This window comes from Chiloscyllium plagiosum, chromosome 5 (assembly GCF_004010195.1).
Source record: "Chiloscyllium plagiosum isolate BGI_BamShark_2017 chromosome 5, ASM401019v2, whole genome shotgun sequence".
NCBI lineage: Eukaryota > Metazoa > Chordata > Chondrichthyes > Orectolobiformes > Hemiscylliidae > Chiloscyllium > Chiloscyllium plagiosum.
This window is the reverse complement of record NC_057714.1, coordinates 94586297-94612597: the sequence shown is the minus strand read 5'-3', so window position 1 is coordinate 94612597 and position 26301 is coordinate 94586297. Positions and strand designations below refer to the sequence as shown.

Here is a 26301-nt window from a genome sequence, read left to right as displayed (position 1 = left end):
AATGTTACTGTTTGAAATGCATCTTTTTTTAAACCAAATGTGAGAATTTTACTGATTTGTTTTTAACAAATGAAGGATGGCTCTTCCTTTGGCCCTTGCCATCTTTCTGATTTAACTATTTGTATGTACAAGCTAATGTGGATGTGCCCTCCAGGCATACCTGGGACTTTTGGAACTGTCAGCTGCACGTGCCAAGTATGATGAGTTCTGTATCCCCATGGTTATGGTTCCTGCCACTGTCTCCAACAATGTACCTGGCTCAGACTTCAGCATTGGTGCAGATACTGCCCTGAACGCTATAACTGATGTAAGTCTGTCAAGGAATGTGTAATTACAAGACTAACACAATGGTCCAAAGAGATCTTTCAACTGCATCTGTTATCTGCTGGCATCAGCTGTGCTCATCCTGCTGTTCAGAACTACTTTCCTCCCTTACAAATATAAAGTTAACATTCGTTTTAATGTTGTTGACATGTGCTTCAAAGTGGACAGTTAAAAGTTCTAACTTTAGATAATTAAACCTATTTCTTCCAGTGTAGAGCTTTTTTTCAATTAGTGTGAGAAACTTGTCATTTCTGACAGAGGAGCCTGTTTTAAAAGCCTCCAAAGTCTGACTTCCTTTTCTAAACAATTCTGCAGTGATATCAATGAGATTTTACTAGTTGAAAACCACTCTAAATTGCAAATTCTCAGGTTGTGCCTCTGAACAATCAAGCTCATTAAAAACAACACTGGGGGCTTTGAAAGCAGAATTAACATGGCCCATGTGACTCATGCTCTGAAATAGAAAGGCTTCCATTTATATAGTTCTCCTCACAACCACCAGGCATCTCAGTGCACTTGATACGGTCAGCAAAGTGCATTTGAAGTGTTGTTCCCACTGTAAAATAGGAAACACGGCAGCCACTTAGTGCCTAGTAAACTTCCACAAATAAGTAGAAATTAATGACTGACCATTTGTTTTTCTGGGGTCGGCTGAAGGTTGAATGTTGGCCAAGGTTAAGCTTCCCTGTTCTTGTTTGAAGTAGTGCCTTGGGTTCTTTTACATTCCCTGGAAAGGGGCTGACCAGACCTCAATTTAATGTCTCCTCTGAAAAAGGCTCCTACAGTAGGTTAGCACTCCCCTGCAGTGAAGTGTCAGCCTTGAATCATGTGTTTAAAGCCTAGGGTGAGATTTGAATCTGAAACCTTTTGATTCAAGAATTGCCAACTGAGCCATAGTTGAGATAATCAGCTGACAGAAACAGAAGCCCATACCATCCAAAAACAATGTTATCTCCATAATATATCTATTGCATTGCATCCAAGAAATTAGGTAATTCCAAAATTTCTTTCTTTCTTTTCCGCAAAAAAACAACCTGGTGATTTTTGTTGTATGTACAACAGTATGACACCTGTTAGTGCTGGTGGATAATGTTGCAGTTGGCTATTGTTCAAGGTAGGTAAACCTACAGTGGCATTCAGTGGAGCTTTAAAAACGTTGTGTCTGTTGCAGCTTTTGCTTTAGACTAGTTGCATTCTAATTGCTACATGTACTCTATGTGTGGATGAGGCAATATTTTCTTGTGTTCCTGAAACTGCACCAGCATTAAAATTGATCCATAAAAATTGATGTATCTTGAAACACATGGAAGTACACAGACGAATAACATTCTAATAGATTAATATTTTATAAGTAGATAAATCATTGGAACTGTTTATCTGTCCAGATTTTGATAGCTATGCAAAATTAGTGATCTATTAAATCAGCATACAACACAGCCACATTTGCCAAGCAATGATGGTATTTCTTTACAATCCATAAGACCATGAGAAATAGGGGTAGGCTATTCGGCCCCTTGAGCCTGTCCTAGGATCCGTAGGATCATGGCCGATACTGAAAGCAGGTTATTTTATTAGACATTGTTCTTTTATTTTGTTTTTCTCTTTGTCTTGTCCTTGGCTGTCTTTACTGACAAATGGAAAGAGCAAAATTTCTAAAACAATGCAGTTTTTCTCTCCCTTTATTCATGTTTAGCGAATCTAGCAAGGAAATGAGGTTACTTTTATCTCCATTTTACCTCTCTCTGTGGTGTAATCCTTCACTTGGTGAATTTGTACAGGATAGTTAAAGTAGTATCCTAATCCACATTATGTCTTATTCATTCAGATCCTGTCTGATCCATCAATGCTTCTGATTTAAATTCTCCCCCATTTGGTCAGATCCCTCTGTGGTTACTTTTTCTTATCGCTGTGACCACCGAACAAGCCTTACACACTTCCAAAAACACTGTGTATTCTTCCAACCCTGCACTCCTACGCATCCCTAATTTCTTTCACTCCACCATTTGGCAGCTTTGCCTTCGGTACTGTAGGTCTAAGCTTTGCGGTTTCCTTCCTGAATTTAGAGTCATAGAGTTGCACAGCACAGAAACAGACCCTTCGGTCCAACACGTCCATGCTGACCAGATATCCTGAACTGATCTAGTCCCATTTGCCAGCATTTGGTCCACATCCCTCTAAACTGTCCCTAAACTCTAAGCTGCCTCAAACACTTCCTCTGGCAGCTTATTCCATATGTTCATCACCCTTTGCATGGAAACGTTGCCCCTTAGGTACCATTTACATCATTCCCCTTCTCACTTTAAACCAATACCCTCTAGTTTTGGACTGCGCTATTGACTCTATTCACCGTATTCATGCCCCTCGTGATTTTATAAACTTCTATAAGGTCACCCCTTAGCCTCCAATGCTTCAGGGAAAATAGCCCCAGCCTAGTCAGCCTCTTCCCTATAGCTCCACCCCTCCAATCCCAGCAACATCCTTGTCAATATTTTCTGATTCTTGCTGTTCTTTTTGCCCTTTTAGAGATCTTCATTAAAACTACCTCTTTAGCTGAGCTTTTTGCCACCCTTCCTAATTTTCTTTTTCGTTTGCTTGTTGTTAATTTTCCCGATTACACTTCAACGTGCCTTGGGATGTTGAAGGCACTACCAAAATACAAGGTGTTGAGAGTATGCTCACACAAAGTTGGCATCCAAGTTCATTGGGTAATATAAAAGACCAATGCAACATTGGCTTTTATTTCCAAGAGAATGGAGTATGAAAATAGGGAGGTCTTATTAAAACAAACAAGGAACTGGTCAGACCACAGCTGTAGTACTGCAAGCAGTTATGGGAACCTTATTGATTGGTATTGGGACAGTCCAGAGAAGGTTCACTTAGCTGATACCAGAAATGGGGGGAACTGTCTTATGAGGAGTGCTTGAAAAGTTTGGGTTTTTACTCATTGGAATTTAGAAGATTGAGAAGTGACCTTAGTGAAACATGCAAGATTATTAAGGATGTTGACAGGGTAGATGTGGAGAGGTTGTTCCCCCTTTTTGGGTGAGTCTGGGACAAGAGAGCATAATCTCTGAAAAAATGATTGCATATTTAAGACAGAGGGATGGAGGAATTTCTTCTCTGAGAGCAGTGACTCTGTGGAATTCTTTAACCCTGAGGGCTGTCGAGGCTGGATTGTTCAGTACGTTCAAGATTGAGATAGACATTTATTTTATCAAGAAGGGAATCCAAGGTTATGAGGAAAAGGCAGGAAAGTGGAGTTGAGGGTTATCAGATCAGCCGGGATCTCATTGAATAGCAGAACAGTCTCCTAGGGCTGAATGGCCTACTGCTGCTCTGACTTTTTATGGTCTTATAATAATTCAAAAAGGGATTCATATGATTTGTATCCACTGAAGTTTAAATTACACTTTTTAAGTTCTAAATAGGTCAAGTCCTGTTAGTTGCTCATTCTTTTTTAATATTATGTTTCAACTTTTATTCAAGTTTCAAGATTATGATGAAGTGTTGCCTCAGTTTGAGTCTATAATCATTTATGAGCCATTGCACGTTCCTAACAACTCCTCCCATGAATTCAAAACTTGTGCATTGGTGGCATTACTTCAAACTTGCCTCAAACAGAGGGTGGCTTCCCTCTGCAGGTTTGTAATGATTGCAAGCACTTTGCATGCAGTTATGCTTGATGTTTCTGTTTACAAATGGGAAGCCAAACTTGTCCTCACATTTAAAATGATGTGACATTTCACTCAGTGATGTAATTGCAAAATTAAAGTCTAAAACATGTTTGTTCTGGAAATCCAGGCTTTTGAAGCTATGCTGCAATTACATTTTGCACGTGCATGCGTTGAGGAGTTTTGCATCCCAATGTGCCTTTTGCCTGCTACCATAAGTAATAATATACCTGGTAGTGATTTGACTATTGGTGCTGATACTGCTGTCAATGCCATTGTGGAGGTAAGGTCTATTTTTTTCAGTTTCATTTATCATGATTTACCTGATTTTTTTTTTTATGGCTCTGCACATAATTTGTTCTGTAGCTAGCATTGCAGAATTTTTGTTTGTACTTGTGTTGCATACTGCTTCCACTGTTGCTTTCTTACCTCTCTTCTGCCTAGGAGTTTCAACAAATGTGACTAATTTTCGTAACATGTGCCATTTTACAACAGTATGCTTGTTTGATTTAAAAATGCTCTTTGTTTTGAAGTATGCTGTGAGAATAATTCAATCTGGACGTTTACACAATTATTGCCTCCCAACATGCTTTGTACATTTTCTGTAATTTAATGGAAAAACATTATTTTTGAAGACCAAAAGGAAGTTTTAGGGTTTCTATTTGCAGCTTAGTAGGACTTTATATTCTAAATATAAATACATACTCCTGATATTGTAGTGAAACAAATGTTGCTCATAAAACAATTTGCTTTGTTGTGATGTATATTGGAGACATGAGTAAGTATGCCATTGTCAAGAACAAAAATTGAATATACCATAGTAAAGAATAAAATGCTAGAATTCATGTTGGCTAAATGTTTATCTCAAGAAAACCATATGCTGGGTGGCCAATGTGTACAGTTATAGTGTCATACAGTATGGAAACAGACCCTTTAGCCCAATCAGCCCATGCTGAACTCATTCCCAAACTAAACTATTCCCACCTCCTTGCTCTTAGCCCCATCCCTCTAAACCTTTCCTATTCATGTACTTGTCTAAGTGTCTTTTAAATGTAGTAACTGTGCCCACATCCACCATTTCCTCAGGAAGGTCATCCTACACGCGAATCACCCTCTGTGTAAAAACATTTGCCCCTCATGCCATTTTTAAATCTTTTTCCTTAAAAATATGCCCCCAAGTCTTGAAATCCCCCATCCAAGGGAAGAGGCACCTACCATTAACCCTATCTATACTCCTCATGATTTTATAAACCTCTGTAAGATTACCTCTGACCTCCCATGCTCCAGTACCCAGCAACATTCAGGTAAATTTCTTCTGAGTCTCTAGCTTACTAATATCCTTCCTATAACAGGGCAACCAGAGCAGGACATAGAAAAGGCCTCACCGTTGTCCTCTACAACCTTAACATGACTTCTTAACTCCTATACTCAAAGGACTGAACAATGAAGGCAAGTGTGCTAAATGCCTTTTTAACCAACCTGTCTATATGTGATATGAATTTCAAAGAATCATGTACATGAACCACAAGGTCTCTCTGTTCCACAACCCTATCCAAGGCCCTACCATTAATTGTATCAATTCTGTTTGTATTACCGCATATTTATCCAAATTGAACTCCACCTGTTATTTGTCAACCCATTGACTAATTTGATCAAGATCCCTTTGTAACCTTAGGTAACCTTCTTCACTGTCTACAATGCCACTGATTTTGGTGTTATCCACAAACTTACCAACCATGCTTTATATATTCTCACTAAATCATTTATATAAAAGGCAAATAAAAGAGGACTTAAAGTCCTAAAAAAGGGCCTTATGAAAGTTAGAGAACCAGTCAATAATTTTTTCCATCTTTAAACACCAACTGACTTTTTTTTATTAACAAACTACCGGTGCATTTGAACAATTTTGGATTCTACTAGCATTTTATAACTTAAAGTGATTTCTGTAATCACACTTGCAGATGAATAAATGAGGAGGAAAGAACAGATTTATTGAACTGTTCTGCTCAATGTAATTTATACTTGCTATACTGATTTGAAGTTTTCCTGTTAGACGTGTGATCGCATCAAGCAGTCAGCGAGTGGAACAAAACGTCGAGTATTCATTATTGAGACAATGGGAGGCTACTGTGGTTACCTAGCGAGCATGAGTGGCCTTTCTGCTGGTGCTGACGTTGCTTACATCTTTGAGGAGAAATTTGATATACGAGAGTTACAGGTCTGTATTTCTTTTTTCCACATTAAAGATGACTACTTGCTTTTGTTATAGTTTCCTACCTCCAGGCTTTAAAAACAAAACTTTAAGATTTGCAATTTTCGATGTTTTTATATACATCTTTCGATAGATACGTGTTTTATTCATTCATGTCACTAACTAGGTCAACTTTCATTGTCCCTGAGAAGCTGGTGGTGAGCTGCTGTCTTAAGCTGTTGCAGTTCTTGTGCTGTAAATATTCCACAGCACACTTTGGTAGGCAGTTCCAGGGCTTCGATCCATTGACAATGAAAAACTGGTAATGTAATTCTAAGTAATAACTGCGTAAGACTTGAAGGGAAACTTATTGTTGACTCTATTCCCATACATTTTCTGACCTTATTCAGGAGGACAGAGGCTGTGGATTTGGTAGTTGCTGTTGGAAAAGCCTTGACAAGATGTGGCATTGCATTTTCTAGGTGGTACATCACATTTACAACTCACTGCTAGTTTAGAGGGAGTGGATGTTTTAAGATAGGGAATGAGGTGCCAATCAAGGTGCCTTTTCTTCTCAATAGTGGGGAGTGTTTGAGTCCTGTCAGAACTGCACAAGTGTAGCGGAAAGGAAATCTGTCATGCTGACTCGGTCTGGCCTGTAGATCATTCTAGCCCCTCTGAAATATGGTTAATTCTTAACTGCTTTCTACAATGGCCAGCAATTCATTAAGTTCAAGGGCACTTAGGAAACGCAAAACAAATGCTGGTCCATGTCAGCGACAAGATTTAAGGAGCTGATTTCAGTATGTTGAGCCATTGATTCCAGTCTTGCCCGGTCCATTTCTCCTTTATCATGGTTCTGATGTCTGTAATGTGGAATCTCATCAGTTGCCTTTTGCCATACCCCCATCCCCCACCATTCAGATCTAAGTCTTGCACTTAGTCTATTTTTAACCTTTGTTTCAGTGACTGTTGTCACATCTGAGTACTCTTTGAAATACATGGAAAGTCATGGAAAGAATCTGTTTTATTTCAGAGCTGAATGGACTTTCTAAATAAGGAATTCAGTTGTTGCTTTCCATTGTCACTATTGCCAATAAAGCCAAGATTAACCAAAGAAAAATTACGATATACCTCCCTGTTACACTAATATTGACAAGTTCTACAAAATCTCTATTTCTAACAATATCAAACAAATTCTGTAAGTTGTTTATACATAAAGAGGAGTTGTTTCTGGTTTTATTTGGTATAACAGCATGAATCTTCTCCCAAGACTGTATTATTGTTAATCAATCAATCCCATTCTTAAAATATTGGTATAGGTGCTTTAAGAGTTGATCAATATAGTTTTAAGAGCCCTTTGACTCAAGTTCTACATAGCTGCTTTATCTGCATGACGATGTGTTGATTTAAATCTCTGTACCCTTTGGAGCAGAATTATTCAGTAATTTGTTGTTCAATGATTATTGTTGAAACTCCTCATATATTGTCGATATCTCACAGCATGCAAAAGAACTTCATTCTTTCATTTTTATTATTGCAATCCAACGTGATAGGGTCCTGGGCCCAAACAACTTCAGCCATTTTATTATTTACCATTTTTAGGTTATGAGGTCAATACCACAATTGTTGAAACCATATGTGACTCCTTAGGTACTGAAGGAGTCTGAAAGTATTTGCAGCACGACCTGGACAAGAACGAAACGCTAAATGATGACCACCTCAAAGTAAAGACAATTTAAGCATCATCTTTGACATTCAGTTGCCTTACCAGTGCTGAATCACTTCATTACGGACATCCGAGGGATCACCATTGACCTCAAAATGAAAGGGAAAGTGACAGGGAGTGTGGAGTCAGTAGAAAGATAAGCAGCAGGTTAGTATGTATGCAGGGTTTAAGTTCAAAGCATAGAACATAGTACATAGAACATAGAAAAATACAGCGCAGTACAGGCCCTTTGGCCCTCGATGTTGCACAGATCCAAGCCCACCTAACCTACACTAGCCCACTATCCTCCATATGCTTATCTAATGCCCGTTTAAATGCCCATAAAGAGGGAGAGTCCACCACTGCTACTGGCAGGGCATTCCATGAACTAACAACTCATGGAATCGTGATAAGCAGATTAGGAATGAAGCAAAAAGGAAGGATAACTTAGGACATATTATGAGAGATGTTGGAAATCATGAGGATAAGAAAATTAGCATTATGGCCCTTTACCTGACAGCTTGTAATATTTGTAACAAAGTAGATGAATTAATGGCACAAATCATCGTGAATGATTATGATGTGGTAGACATTACAGAGACGTGGTTGCAGGGGTTCAAGACGGGCAGTTAAACATCCGAGGATTTACAACTTATTGAAAAGACAGGAAAGTGGGCAGAGTGGCGGGGTTGCCTTCTTACTTAAGAATGAAATTAAATCTATGGCATTGAATGACAAAGGATCATATGATGTAGAGTCTGTGTGTGTGGAGTGGAGGAATCACAAAGACAAAAAGACCATAATAGAAGTTATGTACAGACCTCTCAGCAGTGGTTAGGACCAGGAGCACAAGATATACCGGGAAACAGATAGGGCAAGTCAGAAAGGCAATGTCACGGTGATCAAGGGGGACTTCAATATGCAAATGGACTGGGTGAATAATGTTGCTGGTGGATCTAAAGAAAGGGAATTCATAGAATGCTTACAGGATGGCTTTTTGGAACAGCTTGTCATGGAGTCCACAAGGAAGCAGGCTATTCTGGACTTAGTGCTACCTAATGAGCCAGATTTTATAAATGTTCTTAAAATAGGGAAATGCTTAAGAGGCAGCAATCATAATATGGTAGAGTTCAGTATGCAGTTTGAAAGAGAGAAGGCAAAATCAGATGTAATAGGGTTACAGTTAAATAAAGGTAATTACAGGGGCATGAGAGAGGAACTGACAAAAATTGACTTGAAGCAGAACCTAGTGGGGAAGACAGTAGAGCAACAATGGCAGGAGTTTCTGCGTGTAATTGAAGACACAGTACAGCAGTTTATCCCAAAGAAAAGAAAGATTATCCGGGGTGGGGGGTGGGTGGGGAATGGTGGCTGACAAAGGAAGTCAGGAAACGTATCAAAGAAAAGGAGAGAGCCTATAAAGTGGCCAAGAGCACGGGGAAATCAGAAAATTGGGAAGACTACAAAAACCAATAGAGGGTAACAAAGAGAGAAATAAGGAAGGAGAGGATCAAATATGAAGGTAAGCTTGACAGTAATATTAGAAATGATAGTAAAAGTTTCTTTCAATACATAAGAAACAAATGAGAGGCAAAAGTAGACATTGGGCCATTCCAAGTTGATGCTGGGAGATAAGTAAATAGCTGAAGAACTTAATAAGTACTTTGTGTCAGTCTTCACTGTGGAAGACATAAGTAATATCCCAACAATTAAGGACAGTTGGGGGCAGCGTTGAGTATGGTACCCATTACAAAGGAAAAAGTGTGAGAAAAGCTAAAAGGTCTAAAAATTGATAAATCTCCTGACCCCAATGGGCTACTTCCTAGAGTTCTGAGAGAAGTGGCTGAAGAAATAGCAGAGGCATTGGTTATAATCTTTCAAAAATCACTGGAATCAGGGAAAGTCCCAGATGGTTGGAAAATCATCTTGTAACCCCCATGTTTGAGAAAGGATCAAGACAAAAGATGGAAAATGATAGGCCGACTAGCCTAACCTCAGTTGTTGGTAAAATTCTAGAATCTATTGTTAAGGGTAAGATTTCTAAATTCTTGGAAGTGCAGGGTCGGATTAGAACAAGTCAGCATGGATTTAGTAAGGGGGGGTCATGCCTGAAAAACCTGTTAGAATTCTTTGAAGAGGTAAAAAGTAGGTTAGACCAAGGAAACCCAGTGAATGTTATCTATCTAGACTTGCAAAAGGCCTTTGAGATGGCATGGATTGAGGATTGGTTGTCTGACAAAAGGCAGAGCATTGGGATAAACGGTTCTTTTTTGGAATGGCAGAGGTGACAGGTGGTGCCCCGGAGGGTTCAGTTGGGGCCGCAGCTGTTCACTTTATATATCAATGATCTGGATGAAGGGACTGAGGGCATTCTGGTGAAGTTTGCCAATAATATGAAGTTAGGTGAACAGCAGATAGTACTGAGGAGGTGGGGAGGCTGCAGAAAGATTTAGACAGTTTAGGAGAGTGGTCCAGGAAATGGCTGATGAAATTCAATGTGAGCAAATTTGAGGTCTTGCACTTTTGAAAAACGAACACAGGCATGGACTATTTTCTAAATGGTGAGAAAATTCCTCAAGCCAAAGTACAAAGGGATCTGGGAGTGCTAGTCCAGGATTCTCTAAAGGTTAACTTGCAGGTCTAGTCCATGATTAAGAAAGCGAATATAATGTAATTTATTTCAAGAGGATTGGAATATAAAAGTGGCGATGTGCTTCTGAGACTTCCAAGGTATGCTTCCAAGGTATCTGAGGTATACAAGGCACGTTTTGGGACAATGCTTTAATTCGTTTGTATGATATATGGTAGAAAGAGATCTGATCAAGGTAACCATTCATCAAATCTTAGAATCCCTACAGTGGCCCATAAGAGTCCACACTGAGCCTCCAAAAAGCATACCACTCAGACTCATCCCCCTCCACCCAATTCCTGTCACCATGGCTAATCTAACCTGTACAGTATGGGTAATTTAGCATGGCCAATCTACCTAACCTGCACATCTTTGGACTGTGGGAGGAAACCACAGCACCTGGACAAAACATATGCAGACATGAGAAGAATGTGCACACTCCACACAGTTGCCTGAAGGTAGAATTGCACCTAGGTCCCTGGTGCTGTGAGGCAGTAGTGCCAACCACTATGCCACTTAGGATTATCCCTGATCTAACCTATTTCAGAATCAGACTTGCCTGCTGAACAAATGGGTCAGCTGTAGTTTGGGTAGTTGTCAAAAAGGCCACTATTATATCTGATGGAACTGTAGGAAATCTGTGTAAACTGACTAGTGGAGGTATGTTTACAGTAGAGGGGAATCACTGTCTGGTTTCTCAACCAGTTTAGCTTTGGCAGTCAGGCCTGCACAGTGGCACATTAAAAAAAAATGAAATTCAGTCATGGAATGTCGGTGTTGTTGCATTTATTGCCCATCCCTAGTTGCCCAGAGGGTGGATATGAGTCAAGCACATTGCTGTGGTTCTGGAGTCACATATGGGCCAGGCCAGATAAGGATGGAAATTTACTGACCTAGAGGATATTAATGAACCAGATGTATTTTTCCCAACAATCGGGAATAGTTTGATATTCATCGAATGGTTTGATATTCATTATTAGACTCTTAATTCCAGATTTTGTTTTGAAATCAAACTTCACCGTCTTCCATGGTGGGATATTACCTGGGTCTCTGGATTAATAGTCTAGTAATAATACCACTAGAACGGTGGAGGGTTGCTTTTCAGACTGGACGCCTATGAGGAGTGGTGTACCTCAAGGATCCGTGCTGGGGTCCACTGCTTATCATCATTTATATAAATGCCTTAGATTCAAGGTATGCTTTGTAAGTTTGTAGAGACACCAAAATTGGAGTTGTAGTGGACAGCCAAGTAGGTTACCCCAGAGTACAACGGGATCTTAATCAGATGGGCCAATATGCCAAGGAGTATCAGAGGGAGATTAATTTAGATAAATGTGAGGTGCGTATTTTGGAAAGGCAAATCAACGCAGGACTTATACCCTTAAGGGTAAGGTCCTGGGTGATGTTGCTGAACAAAGAGACTCTGGAGTGCAGGTTCATAGTTCCTTGAACTGGGAGACACGGATAGATAGGATGGTGAAGAAGGCATTTGGTATGCTTGCCTTAATTGGTTAGTGCATTGAGTATAGGTGTTGGGAAGTCATGTTGCAGCTGTACAGGACATTACTTAGATCATTTTTGGAATGCTGCTTGCAATTCTGGTCTCCCTGCTATACGAAGGATGTTGTGAAACTTCAAAGGGTTCAGAAAAGATTTACAAGGATTTTGCTAGGATTGGAGGGTTTGAGCGATTGAGAGAAGCTGAATAGGCTGGGGTTGTTTTCCCTGGAGCGTCAGAGGCTGAGGGGTGACCATATAGAAATTAATAAAATCATAGAATCCTAGAGCCGTACAGCACGAAGACAGGCCCTTTGGCCCAAACTGGTCCATGCCAACCAAAATGTTTGTTCACGCTAACGCCATTTCCCTGCATTTGGCCCATATCCTTCTAAATCTTTCCTATCCATGTATTTGTCCAAATGCCTTTTAAATGTTGCTAATGTACCCGCCTCAATCACATCTGCTCAGAGCACATTCCATATACACACCATCCTCTGTTTAAAAAGGTTGCCATCAGGTTCCCTTTTATTTTTTCCCCGCTAACCTTAAACTGATGCCCTCCAGTCCTCAATTCCCCAAAGCTGGGAAAATGACTGAGTACATTCACCCAATCCATGCTGCTCATGATGTTATACACTTCTCAAAGATCACCCCCCTCAGTCTCCTACGCTTAAATGAAAAAAGTCCTAGCTTGTCCAACCTCTCCCTATAACTCAGACTAATGAGTCCAGGCAACATCCTTGTAAATTTCTTCTGCACTCTTTCCAGTTTAAGAACATCTTTCCTGTAGCAAGGTGACCAAAACTGAACAGAACACTTCAAATGAGGCCTCTCGTCCTGTATAACTGCAACATAGCTTCTCAACTTCTATACACAATGCCCTGACTGATGAAGGCCATGTGTCAAAAGCCTACTTCACTACTCTGTCTACTTGTGACTCCACTTCCAGAGAACTATGCACCTGAACATCAAGGTCACTAAAGCTTTCTATAGGTATGTGAGGAATAAAAGGTTGATTAGGATAGGAATAGGGCCAGTCAAAGACAGAAGTGGAATGTTGAGTATGGACCCTGTGGAGATCAGAGAGGTGCTAAATGAACATTTCTCATCAGTGTTCACTCAGGAAAAGCAGAATATTGTAGAGGAGAAGAATAAGGTACGAGATATTAGACTATAAAGGATCGAGGTTAGTTTCGCACAGGTGTTATCAATTCTAGAAGGAGTGAAAGTAGACAAGTCCCCTGGGCCGGATTCGATTTATCCGAGGATTCTCTAGGAAGCTAGGGAGGAGATAGCGGAGCCTTTGGCTTTAATATTTGAGTCGTCATTGTTTACAGGTTTAGTACCTGAGGACTGGAGGATTGCAAATGTTGTGCCCTTGTTCAAGAAGGGCAGCAGAGATGACCCAGGTAATTATAGACCAGTGAGCCTTACTTCTGTTGTAGAAAATATTTTGAAAAGGATTATAAGAGATAAGATTTATAATCATCTAGCAAACAACAACTTGATTTCAGACAGTTAACATGGTTTTGTCAAGGGCAGGTCGTGTCTCACAAACCTCATTGAGTTTTTTGAGAAGGTGACCAAGCATGTAGATGATGGTTGGACAGTTGACATGGTATACATGGACTTCAGTAAAGCCTTTGATAAGGTTCCACATGGTAGGCTGATGGAGAAAATGCAAAGCATGGAATTGAGGGTGATTTAGCAGTTTGGATTAGAAACTGGCTTTCTGAAAGAAGGCAGCGAGTGGTGGTTGATGGAAAATGTTCAGTCTGGAGTCCAGTTACTAGTGGTGTGCCACAAGGATCTGTTTTGGGACCACTGCTGTTTATCATTTTTCTAAATGACTTAGGCGCAGGCATAGCTGGATGGATTAGTAAATTTGTAAATGACACTAAATCGGTGGAGAAGTGGACAGTTTGGAAGAATGTTACAAGTTGCATGGGGATTGGGATAAACTGCAGAATTGGCAGCTAAATGTGAGGTGATGCACTTTGGGAAGAATAACAGGAAGGCAGAATACTGGGTCAATGGAAAGATTCTTGGTCATGTGGATGTGCAGGGGGATCTTGGAGTCCATGTGCATAGATCCCTGAAAGTTGCCACCCAGGTGGATAGTGCTGTTAAGAAGGCATACGGTGTGTTAGGTTTAATTGGTAGAGTGATTGAGTTATGGAACCGCAATATCATGCTTCAACTATACAAAACGCTGGTGTGGCCACACTTGGAATATTGTGTAGAGTTCTGGTCATCCCATTACAGGAAGGATGTGGAAGCATTGGAAAAGGTGCAGAGGAGATCTACCAGGATGTTGCCTGGTCTGGAGGGAAGGTCTTATGAGGCAAGGCTGAGAGACTTGGGTCTGTTCTCATTGGAAAGAAGAAGGCTAAGGGGGGATTTGATAGAGACATATAAGATGATCAGAGGATTAGATAGGGTAGACAGTGAAAGTCTTTTTCCTAGGATGATGATGTCAGCTTATACGAGAGGGTATAACTAGAAATTGAGGGGTGATAGATTTAAGATAGATGTCAGAGGCAGGTTCTTTACGCAGAGAGTGGTGAGGGCATGGAATGCCCTACCTGCTAATGTAGTCAACTCAGCCACATTAGGGAGATTTAAACAATCCTTAGATAAGCACATGGATGATTTTGGGATAGTGTAGGAGGATGAGCTGAGAATAGTTTACAGGTCGGCGCAACATCAAGGGCTGAAGGGCCTGTTCTGCGCTGTTTTGTTCTATATTCTATTTTCTAAGGTCCCTCTATTCCACTTCAGTCATTAAGGCCTACCATTTACAATGAAACTCCTACCTTCATTTAACTTTCCAAATTCAAGATGGCCCGTATGCTCGCTTTGAGCAGAATTTCAGCGGAGAAGTAACACCTATTCCAACAAGTCCTGATGAACCTATCCCAGCAGTCATTGCATCAGAGGTCAGATCAGTTTTCCTTTGTGTGAATCCAAGGAAAGTGACGGAATACCAGGCCGTGCACTCAGGGCATGCGCAGATCAACTGGCAGAGGTCTTGGACATCTTCAACCTCTCCCTGCAGTAGGCCACTGTCCCTGCCTGTTTCAAGAGGGCCAACATCATTCCTGTGCCTAAGAAGGTTCATGCAGCACGTCTCAATGACTACTGCTCAGTGACCCTACCCTTGATGGTCATGAAGTGCTTTGAAAGGCTGGTCATGGCATTAATCAACTCCAGTCTCTCCATTACTCTTGACCCATTCCAATTTACTTATCAGACCAACAGATCCACGTCAGATGGCATATCACTTGCCCTTCACTACTCTCTAGAACATCTTGACACCAAGAACAGCTATGTAAGAATTCTACTCGTTGACTACAGTTTAGCCTTCAACACTATTATCCCCGTGAGACTGATTACTAAACTTAGTGATCTTGGACTAAGTGCCACTCTCTGCAAATGGATCGTCAGTTTCCTGACCCACAGGCCATAATCAGTGAAGGCTGGGGATAATATTTCATCCTTGCTAACACTCAACACTGGAAGCCCCCAGGGGTGCATACTTAGCCCCCTACTGTACTCACTGTACACCCATGAATGAGTCGCCAAATACCAGACTAATGTCATTTACAAGTTCGCTGATGACACCATCATAGTCGGTCAAATCTCAGATGGCAATGAAACAGACTACATAAGGGAGGTGAAAGACCTGGAAAAATGGTGCACTGAGAACACCCTTGCTCTCAATGCTGGCAAAATCAAGGAACTCATGATTGACTTTCGGCGGGATGTTACTCATGCCCCCCTAGGCATTAACAGCACAGAGGTGGAACGAGTGGAGAGTGGCAAGCTCCTGGAAGTGATCATTCATAACAAGCGTTCTTGGACACGTCATGTGGACGCACTGGTCACAAAGGCCCAACAATGTCTCTTCTTCCTCAGGCAGCTGAGAAAATTTGGTATGATGGCAAATACCCTTGCCAACTTTTATAGGTGTGTCATTGACAGCATTCTGTCTGGATATATCACGACCTGGTATGGCAACTATACCATTCAAGATCAGTTACAGAGAGTAGTGAACTCGGCCTGGACAGTCACAAAGCCAACCTCTCATCTATAGAATCCATCTACCAGGCCCATTGTCAATGAAAGGCCGCCAGCATTCTCAAAGATCCATCCCACCATGGCAATGCTTTTCTACAACCTCTACCATCGGGGAGAAGGTACAGAAGCCTGAACACACACACACCAGCCAGTTTTACAACAGTTTCTACCCTACTGTTGTTAGAATAACAATGGGCAGCATGGTGGCACAGTGGTTAGCACTGTTGCCTCACAGCGCCAGAGATGCCGCTTCAATTCCCGCCTCAGGCGACTGATGGTGTGGAGTTTGCACATTCTCCCCGTGTCTGCACAGGTGTGCTCCGGTTTCCTCCCACAGTTCAAAAATGTGTAGGTTAGGTGAATAGACCATGCTAAATTGCCCGTAGTGTGAGTTGAAGGGGTAAATGTAGGGGATTGGGTCTGAGTGGGTTACTCTTCAACGGGTCGGTGTGGACTTGTTGTGCTGAAGGGCCTGCTTCCACACTGTAAGTAATCTAATCAAAAAAAAACTGAATGGACTCATAAGTTCTTAACATTTGCCTGTACCTGTGTTTTAGTTTTTGCCACTGTTTACCTATTATTTACTATCTGTGCTACTTAACTGTGTAATCTGCCTGTATTGCTTGCGAGACAAAGCTTTTCATTGTGCCTTGGTACATGTGACAATAAATTCAATTCAATTCACTTCAATTTATATTAAATTCCATTTCCCATTTCTCATCCCACTTCCCCAGCTGATCAAGGTCCTGCTGCAATTTCTGATAACCTTCCTCATTGTCCACGATACCGCCTATTTTAGTGTCATCAGCAAACTTACTAATCAGGCCTTGTACATTCTCATCCAAATCACTGATACAGATAACAAACAGTCATGGGCCTAGAACCAACCCCTGAGGCACTCCACTAGTCAGAGGCCTCCAGTCCGACGAGCATCTTTCCATTATTACACTCTACTTCCTACCATCATGCAAATTTGTATCCAATTTGCCAGCTCCTCCTGGATTCCATGCGATCTAACTTTCCAGAGCAGCCTAGCATGAGGTACCTGATCAAAGGCCTTGCTGAAATCCATATAGACTACGTTTACCACCCTGTCCTCATCAACCTTCCTGGTCACTTCATCACAGAAGGGTATGGTAGGCTGAATAGACAAGGTCTTTATCCAAAGTGGGGGAGTCCAAAACGAGAGGGCATAGGATTAAAAGGGACCTAAAGGGCAACTTTTTCATGCAGAGGGTGGTGCGTGTATGGAATGAACTACCAGGGGTGTAGGCTGATAGAATTATAACATTTAAAAGGCATCTGGATGAGCATGTGAATAGCAAGAGACTAGAGGGATATGGGCCAAATGCTAGCAAATGGGACTAGATTAATTTAGGATATCTGGTCAGCATGGATAAGTTAGACCGAAGGGTCTAATTTCATGCTGTACATCTCTATGACTCTATGACTCCAGAACAATACCTTCCCACATGTATTGGAAGTACTTGTATTAATGCACAGAATCCTATTCTTTGCAAACAGAACAGTATGACATTGCTTTGTGTGTGTTTCAACTCAACAAAAAGGTGATACTCATTTACTGGTTAATTCCTCAGGACAATGTTGACCAATTAGAATCAAATTGCCTAATTTAAAATTTAAGTAAAGAAATTTTAATAGTTAAGTGGGGAAAGTGTTCTGCAGTTTAAATATAAGTTATCAACTGAAATAGTGTTCAATCAATGTTGCTTCGAGTTCATTGTGACAGTAAAAGTATTAAAACTTGAAATTTTGTCTTTACTGATTGACTGGGACTTCAAAGATCTTTCTAATATTTTAGATCCCCATGGTGATTGTAACACAGTGATTAATATCTTATGTGAAATGTTGTACGCAAATAGGGTAAAAGTAATGAGACTAACTGGCATCAAGTAGCGTATCATGAGTTTGAGGCTTGGTAGATCTCTACAGCAGTTTAACGTGCAAAATATAATCATGTAAATGCCTTACTTGCCAACGCAGGCTGAAGGTTGTGTGTTCAGTGTGATTAAAGCCTTTATACAATCTCGATGGCACAAATCAGGAAACACCATGGAATATATCTGCTTTCCTCTTTGAGTAAAGCTGCAACAACATTCATGAAGTGTGATACGATTCTGAGCTTGGCTTAATGAATACTCCATCCATTAGCTTAAACACACACACTTTCAATCACAGCTGCACTGCGTTGGCAGTGAGTGCTATCTATAAGGAACACTGCAGTGATTTATCAAAGCTACTTTGGCAGCTCTTCTTAAAACTGCAATTCCCATTAATTAAGATAAAGGGAGTAGGTGTGTTTGAACACCACTATCTTTAAATTTCCTTCCAAGTCACACACTGTCCTGATATTTCCAGAGTCCAAGACTAGTGATTGGTATAGAATGAAGAAAACTTTTTTTTAAACAAAGTGAGTGGTGATTTACAGAGTAATGAGTTTCATCCTGACCATCTGATGAAGCGTTGTTTTGACCTGAAATGTTAATTTTATTACTGTCCTTAGGCATTGCCTGACCTGCTGCTAGTTTCCAGCATTTTCTGTTTATATTTCCAATTTCCTGCAACTGATGTATTGACTTTTGTATTATTGTGTTATTCATCGCTTACTTTAACAAGATCCTCCTTATAATAATTGCAGACCACTGAAGACTAATGGAATTTGTATTGTCTTCCAACAAGACTTACGTTGTCCTTATCCTCAAATAAAGAAAACGTATGTTGATGACTATCCAACAGAAGATAATGTTGCAATCATTAATTTGTTGTTGTTTCTCTACTGCATTCTTGCTCTGATTTTGTGCTTTTTGAAAATCCCTGTGCCAGATTTAGCTGGCTGATAATGCAGAGTGAATCGACAACTTAGTGAATTGACATATGGCTTTACCAGACCTGTACTTGAATAACTAGGGTGAGCTAACCTTATGCAGCATGTGGAAAATTTGGAGAATAGCTCAAATTTAACACTATGCACTTGTTGAAATACAACACCCTTATCTATCACTTCAACCATTATAAAGCTCTAACAATGGATTAAATATATTTAAGTGCCTTTTTATGTATGGAAACTAAGGAGGTGTGAAGTGGAAATTGTAAGCAACCAATGACGCAGTTCTGGTCACCCTTGTTCCCTGCACCATCACACTCAAAACCTGTTTGACTGGTAGACCAGAAAGACTGCTGCATAAGGTAGGATGTGGAGGTGCTAGTCTTGGACTGGGTGGACATAGTTAAAAGTCACACAACACTAGGTTATAGTCCAACAGGTTTATTTGGAAGTTCCAGCTTTCAGAGCGCTGCTCCTTCATCAGGTAACTATGCGTAAGTAGGTCTTCCGTCTTTGACACTGGTGGTCCCTCCCCAAGCAGTGTTTGCAATTGCAGCCAACTACACCTGCGCAGTAATCCAGAACGTGCACGCACATGTTTCTAGATACCATCTCACCATGTAGAATGGACATGTAACGTCACTGAAGTGTGTGGATTTTTGAAATGGGGTTCGGCAGCAGATTATCAGGATGTGCAAGGTTGGAATTTGGAGGGGAGGAAATTGGGGGTTCATGGAGAGAGTCAGGAGGATGGTGAGGGTGGGGGAACAATGACAGTCAGGAAAGGAGAGAATTGGTGTGGAGGGGGAGTAGGAAAGAGTCCCTTCCCCTTCTCCTCAATCCCATGCTCTTCTGACTCCCTCCCCCAAGCTGCTGATCCCCATCTCCTGGGTTCCTATCTGTTCCCCAGCTCCCCCAGGCACTGAACTCCACCTCCTTTCGTGTGTGCACATCTTCAGTTTCATTGGCCTGATTTTCATCCTTGAGGTGGGTAGCAGAATGTGGGTAAATGACCTGTTTCACATGCCCATCTCAGGTAATAGCAGGGGGATTTATCTCGCCGGGGTGGCTATGGAGAAGATAGTGAAGATTTTTTCCCTGCATGATACCCGGTTCACTCCTCAAAGATCCTAACACTACATTTTCACCCCGCTTTTCAGATGATGCAGCCTTTTCCAGCTTCTCCTTCACCATTTTGTCTGCTGCATTCACTGTTTACAATGTTGCCTCCTCTAGAGTGTGGAGATCAACCACAATTTAGGTAACTGCTTTGTGAAACATCTCTATTCAGTCAGCGATATGGACCTGGGTTGATGGTGGCTTCTTGTTTTAATTCTCCACCTTGGTTTCACGCTGATAGCCCTGTCCTTAGCCTGTTGCATGCTTTCAGTGATGTTCAGTGTAAGCTTGAGAAACTGCACCTCATCCTTTGATTAGGCAATTTACAGCCTACTAGACTCAATATTAAATACAGAAATTTCAGGCCGTGACCTTTGTCCTGCCATTTTGCTGTCTTGTCTTTGTATTTCTCATTTTATTCATCTTTCGTGTGTGCACATCTTCAGTTTCATTGGCCTGATTTTCATCCTTGAGGTGGGTAGCAGAATGTGGGTAAATGACCTGTTTCACATGCCCATCTCAGGTAATAGCAGGGGGATTTATCTCGCCGGGGTGGAGGGTGGGGCCAGATGCTGGTTGCAGTCGGGCCAGCTGACTCTTGAGAAAGGTATGGAGCCTGTCATTTGTGAGGGTGGGCTGTTTTGAAAGGCCTGTGGTGTCAGTGTTGTGAGACTTCATTCCAGTTTAAAAGAATTCTGGGCCTTGTGACCCACCTCCTTCACTATTCACTCCACCCTCCCAAAACACAGAGGCCCCATGTCCCATCGTTTGCCTCCAGACATATACCTGAAACTGAACTTGAAACCACTTAAGCTTTGTTAAACAACGTTTGTGAAATTGACAGCTAAGAGCTTTGAGCTATCAATCAAGGAGGGGTGAAAGATGTTTCAAGAGAGTGATATTTATCTAGGGTCTCAGCTAAGCTTTCTTATATATTGTTAGCTGACAGGAAAGATATTTTATCTGATTATACAATCCATTGTCATTACAGTTCCTAAGCTTGGCTTGGATATTCTGATGAGGTGATATTGCTAATTATTTCTAAAAGTAGATGAGTATTTTCCATGTTTATTAGATGAGACCTTTAAAGGATGTGGTGCTAAGGCATTCACTAGAGTTGAGGTACAGATCAGCCAGAAGTACAGAACAAGTTCTGAGTGGCCTACTCCTATGCCTCTGCTTCTGCATTCCTTTGATTAAACAAAGCTACACTGAGCAAATATTGGTGAGAGGAGACCAGTCCTGAATTGTTGAGCTGCAATATTTTAATGTCTGTGAACATGCAGACAAATCCTCACAATCAGCTGCAAGTACTTCAATCTGTTCAAATACACGAACTTAGTTATATTTTTCCAAATAAGTGAATCATTTACCCGCCTTAATAAAAACAAGGTATCAGCTGCTCACAAACTTCAATGGGGCTGATTTTATAGCCTTTGATAATGCCCCACTTTTTAATAGCACTCTTGTGGGAACAAACAGATGACACCAAAATTGGAGGTGTTGTGGACAGCCAAGAAGGTTACCTCAGAGTACAGTGGGACTTTGATCAGATGGACCGAGGAGTGGCAGATGGAGTTTAATTCAGATAAATGTGAGGTGCTACATTTTGGAAAAGCAAGTCAGGGCAGGACTTATACACTTAATGGTAAGGCCCTGGGGAGAGTTGCTGAAAAAAGAGACCTTGGAATGCAGGTTCATACTTTCTTGAAAGTAGTGTTGCAGGCAGATATGATAGGAAGAAGCTGTTCGGTATGCTTGAAGTAATTGGTCAGTGCATTGAGTATAGCTTTGGGAGGTCATGTTGCAACTGTACAGGACATTGGTTAGGCCACTTTTGGAATACTGCATTCTGTTCTGGTTTCCTTGCTATAGGAAGGATGTTGTGAAACTTGAAAGGGTTCAGAAAGAAATTACAAAGATGTTGCTGGGTTTGGAGGGTTTGAGCTATAGGAAGAGGCTGAATAGGCTGGGGCTATTTTCCCTAGAGCGCTGGAGGTTGAGGGGTGATCATGTAGAAGTTTATAAAATCATGAGGGACATAGATATGGTGAATAACCCAGGTCTTTTTGCCAGGGGTAGCGAAATCCAAAACTAGAGGTTATAGTTTTAGGATGAGAGGGAAAAGATTTAAAAGAGACCTAAGGGGCAACTCTTTCATGCAGAAGGTGATGCAGGTATGGAATGAGCTGCCAGAGAAGTGGTGGAGGCTGGTACAGTTACAGCATTTAAAAGGCATCTGGATGGGTATATGAATAAGAAAGGGTTTAGTGGGATATTGGCCAAATGCTGGCAAATAAGGACTACATTAATTTAGGATATTTGGTCAGCATGGACTGTTTGGACTCAAGCTGTACAGCTCTATGACTCTATTAATCTATGTTTGTACTACCTATGCAACCCAAATTTTGCTATTTGTAGGATCAGCACACAGTGAACATTCTGCTCAGAATAAGGTGCATGAGGTAAGTGGGCATAGGACAAGGATGAAGAGCTGATGAAATCCCTGTATTTTGGCAAGATGAACATCTCTCAGACCACTGTTTTTGGAAGCAAAGTAGATCATATATGATTATGGAATAGAATGATTAGGAGACTGAGAAGAGCAATATCATCTTTGCTGTCTCCATGTTGTAATTTTGTTGTCACTGTCATGAATCTTTGCAATGTGATTTAGTGCCAGTGTGTTTGGAATGGAGACATAAGGTAAAATTAGGCAGGTAGTTGAGTGTGCATGTTGGATTGTGGATTGGGATGTAATTGAGAACAAGGATTGTTTAGGGAAATTATTCTGGCCCTCTATAAAGTTCTGGTTAAGCCCCAGTGAAAATATTGTGTCCAGTTTGGATTACCACATTGATGGGAAGGATGTAAGAGTCCTTGAGAGAGTGGAGAAGAGATTTGGCTCAATGAATCCTGGATTAGGGTAGGTGAGGTTCATATTGAAGAGCTAAAGCGTTCTCCTACGGCAAAGAAGACTGAGGGATGATTTGAAAGAAGTGCACAAAGTTATGACAGGGTACAGCAGACCAGGAAAACTGTACCCCTGAGCTGATTGGACAAAGACTAAGGGCAGAGATTTAAGGTTTTAAGAAAGAAATGCAGGGGGATTGGGAGGACAAGCTTTTTTACATATTAAGAAGTCGTGAATGACCTGGAACACATACTGCACAAGGTCAGTGAAAGTATGAAGAGTCATATGATTTTGAAAGGAAATTGGATGCGTGCTTGAAAGAAATAAACCTTTAGGTAAATACTTAAATATTGGTGTAAATCATAAGTGTGCATGTGCAGCTGTGCAGTGGTGAAGATAGAGTACATTCTGTCCTGCAGAGCATTCTGGGTGAGCAGCATGCCATTGTGGCAATATTATTGAGCACCGAGACTCTGTTTCTCGAATCAAATATTGTTGCGGTCATGAGGGCAAGAACAAACAGTGATGAATCAACTGATGCAGCAACTAAAGTGTTCGTAGTTGAGATGCAGGGCCCATTCCAGAGACCCTAGAACCTGTTACATGAAGGAAATGTAAAGATAAGTTCTATTGCATTTGGATCTTATTTTGTATTCTGTTTGAAGATGGCATTTGAGCGTGACCACACTAACACTTTTCACTGTATTTGTAAACACGTGACAATAAATAAATCTAATGGAGTCTAAGTGTGGATTGAACAGTGTGAGTGGAATGAGCTTCAGAGAGCTGGCATGAATTCATGAGGCTGTACTATTTCATTCTAAGTAGTAAAGTGACTGTATGAACCTTATGTAATGGCTCATTAAAGAACTGATTCTGCATTGTTACAACTGATTGGTGTGAACATTACTGTTTAACTGAACTAGACGAATGAGAATTTGGATTAGTGGTGCTGGAAGAGCACAGCAGTTCAGGCAGGATCAACTGCTGCTCGGATGCTGCCTCAACTGCTGTGCTCTTCCAGCACCACTAATCCAAAATCTGGTTTCCAGCATCTGCAGTCATTGTTTTTACCTAGATGAATGAGAAGAAGAAAGTGATCAAACACTTGTGTTTGTGGCTGGCAGTAAAACTCTACCCAACTGCTGATTACTCAAAATGGGAGATGTTAATTAATTATCAAGGCAATCTTACCAATTGCACTTAGAAATGGTCACCAATCGGCAATCTCTCCACAGATGTGTGCAGATCTGTTGAGAATATCCATTATGTTTATTTTGTGTTTTTATGACTAATTGTTTATTGTATGCAGTCTTTCAGAAATTCTTTAGAGGTTTTGATTTTTGCCACCCAAACTTGTGTGAATACATTTTTCTTTTGAAGTTCAAGATGAAATATTTCCAATCTTATTCTGTGAACTAGTGTTCAAAAAAGCCGAATATGTGACTTCTGCCTTTATGATAATATATTTTTGTTTTTCAGTCTAATGTTGAACACTTAACAGAAAAGATGAAAACAAATATCCAACGGGGTTTAGTACTCAGGTGAGTAGGGCAGTTCCACACTGCATAGTGATGCATTTAATGTGGCAGACATTATTAGTGTATCAATCCTCCAATAATTCACAGTGACGAAGACCTACTGTGTGAATTGCAAATCATTACAAATTGTTATTCACTTGCTACCCCAAAGTGCAGTGGATGCTGGATCAGTGAGTAAATTTAAGTAGGAATTAAACAGGTAATGGGATGAAGGATTATGGGGAGGAGGCAGGAAAATGGGATGAGGAGCCTTCCTGATGAAAGGCTCCTGTCTGAAACATCGATTTTCCTGCTCCTCGGATGCTGCCTGACCTGCTGTGCTTTGCCAGCACCACTCTAATCTTGACTCTAATTGCCAGCATCTGCAGACCTCACTTTTGCCTGAGGAGCATATTAGTCATGATTGAGTGGGCCGAATGGCCTAATTCTGCTCCTATATCTGATGAACTTATGATGCCCCATTATTAACTTCATAAGCTTGCTATGAATTTAATTAAATTGTTGCTTTGGTGTGTCGTTTATCTTTAACGTTCACCACATTGGGTATTTAAAGCTGATAATTAACAGTGTGTGTAACAATATCATTGCCATAGCCCTGGAATACCATAGCACCACCCTCTCATTAGAGAGAGATGACTAGTGGGGTGTTTAACCTCAGGCAAGGGCTGAGGTCAAGAAGGCAGGACCTCATGGTGACCTTAGCCAGTCTAGGGATTGAACTCTCACTGTTGGTGTCACCCTGTATTCCAAACCAGCCATCCAGCCAATTGACGTGAGGATACTTTAATCAATGTATGTTCTTGCAATGTCGTTGGCCCAGAAAGGAAACAGTTACAGCAGTGGCGACCCAGTCCTGCTAACTTGGATTTGAATGGTTTTGCTCTTTCAATCCAATTTATTTATTCCTGTCTCTTTATTTCTTTGAGTAATTTTTTTTATTCATCTGTGGGATATGGGTTTTGCTGTCTGGCCAGTATTTATTGGCCATCCATAGTGAGAAGGTAGTGGTGAGCTGCCTTCTTGAACTGCTGCAGCCCACATGCTGCAGATAGACTGAAGCCACCCTTGTTCCATCCTATTTCCCTCTTTGCCATTCCTGTTTTTTCTTGGTCCTTGATATTTGATTGGAACATGATTCACCATAATTCCAGTTGCCCTGCAGACCTCACTGTATTGTTATTAGCTTGCATTTTCAGCAATCTGCATTACCTAAAGAGTGAGGAGAGAAATGTTGGATAGGGAAAGCAGCAAATTCTGGACCAGTGCCTCAACTTTAGTTTTTTATTCTTCTTGAACTAATCCTATTTAATAAGAATATTGTTGAAAATAGATGCATGTTGCAGTGATTTTTTAAGTCAAACAGTAATGCCAAATTTCAAATAATCACAGTTAATACTAGAGGAATAAAGATGAGCTAATAGTTGACAAAGAAGGCACAGGAAAGCTGTGTGCATTCCAATTAATTCAATAGACAATAGGTGCAGGAGTAGGCCATTCTGCCCTTCGAGCCTGCACCACCATTCAATATGATCATGGCTGATCATCCTTAATCAGTATCCTGTTCCTGCCTTATCTCCATAACCCTTGATTCCACAATCCTAGAGATCTATCCAACTCTTTCTTAAATGAATCCAGAGACTGGGCCTCCACTGCCGTCTGGGGCAGAGCATTCCACACAGCCACCACTCTCTGGGTGAAGAAGTTTCTCCTCATCTCTGTCCTAAATGGTCTACCCCGTATTTTTAAGCTGTGTCCTCTGGTTCAGCACTCACCCATCAG

At 41.0% G+C, this 26301-nt stretch overlaps 1 protein-coding gene across 5 annotated transcripts in view; it reads left to right on the top strand.

The window, feature by feature from the left end:
• LOC122550092 (ATP-dependent 6-phosphofructokinase, platelet type-like) overlaps positions 1-26301 on the top strand; it is a 98599-nt gene that overhangs the window by 55656 nt on the left and 16642 nt on the right. For all 5 annotated transcript variants that reach the window (XM_043690658.1, XM_043690655.1, XM_043690654.1 and 2 more), the window contains 3 exons: positions 155-307; positions 6049-6213; positions 24464-24525. In XM_043690658.1, the coding sequence (XP_043546593.1) occupies positions 155-307; positions 6049-6213; positions 24464-24525 (380 nt within the window). The remainder of the gene's footprint in view (positions 1-154; positions 308-6048; positions 6214-24463; positions 24526-26301) is intronic.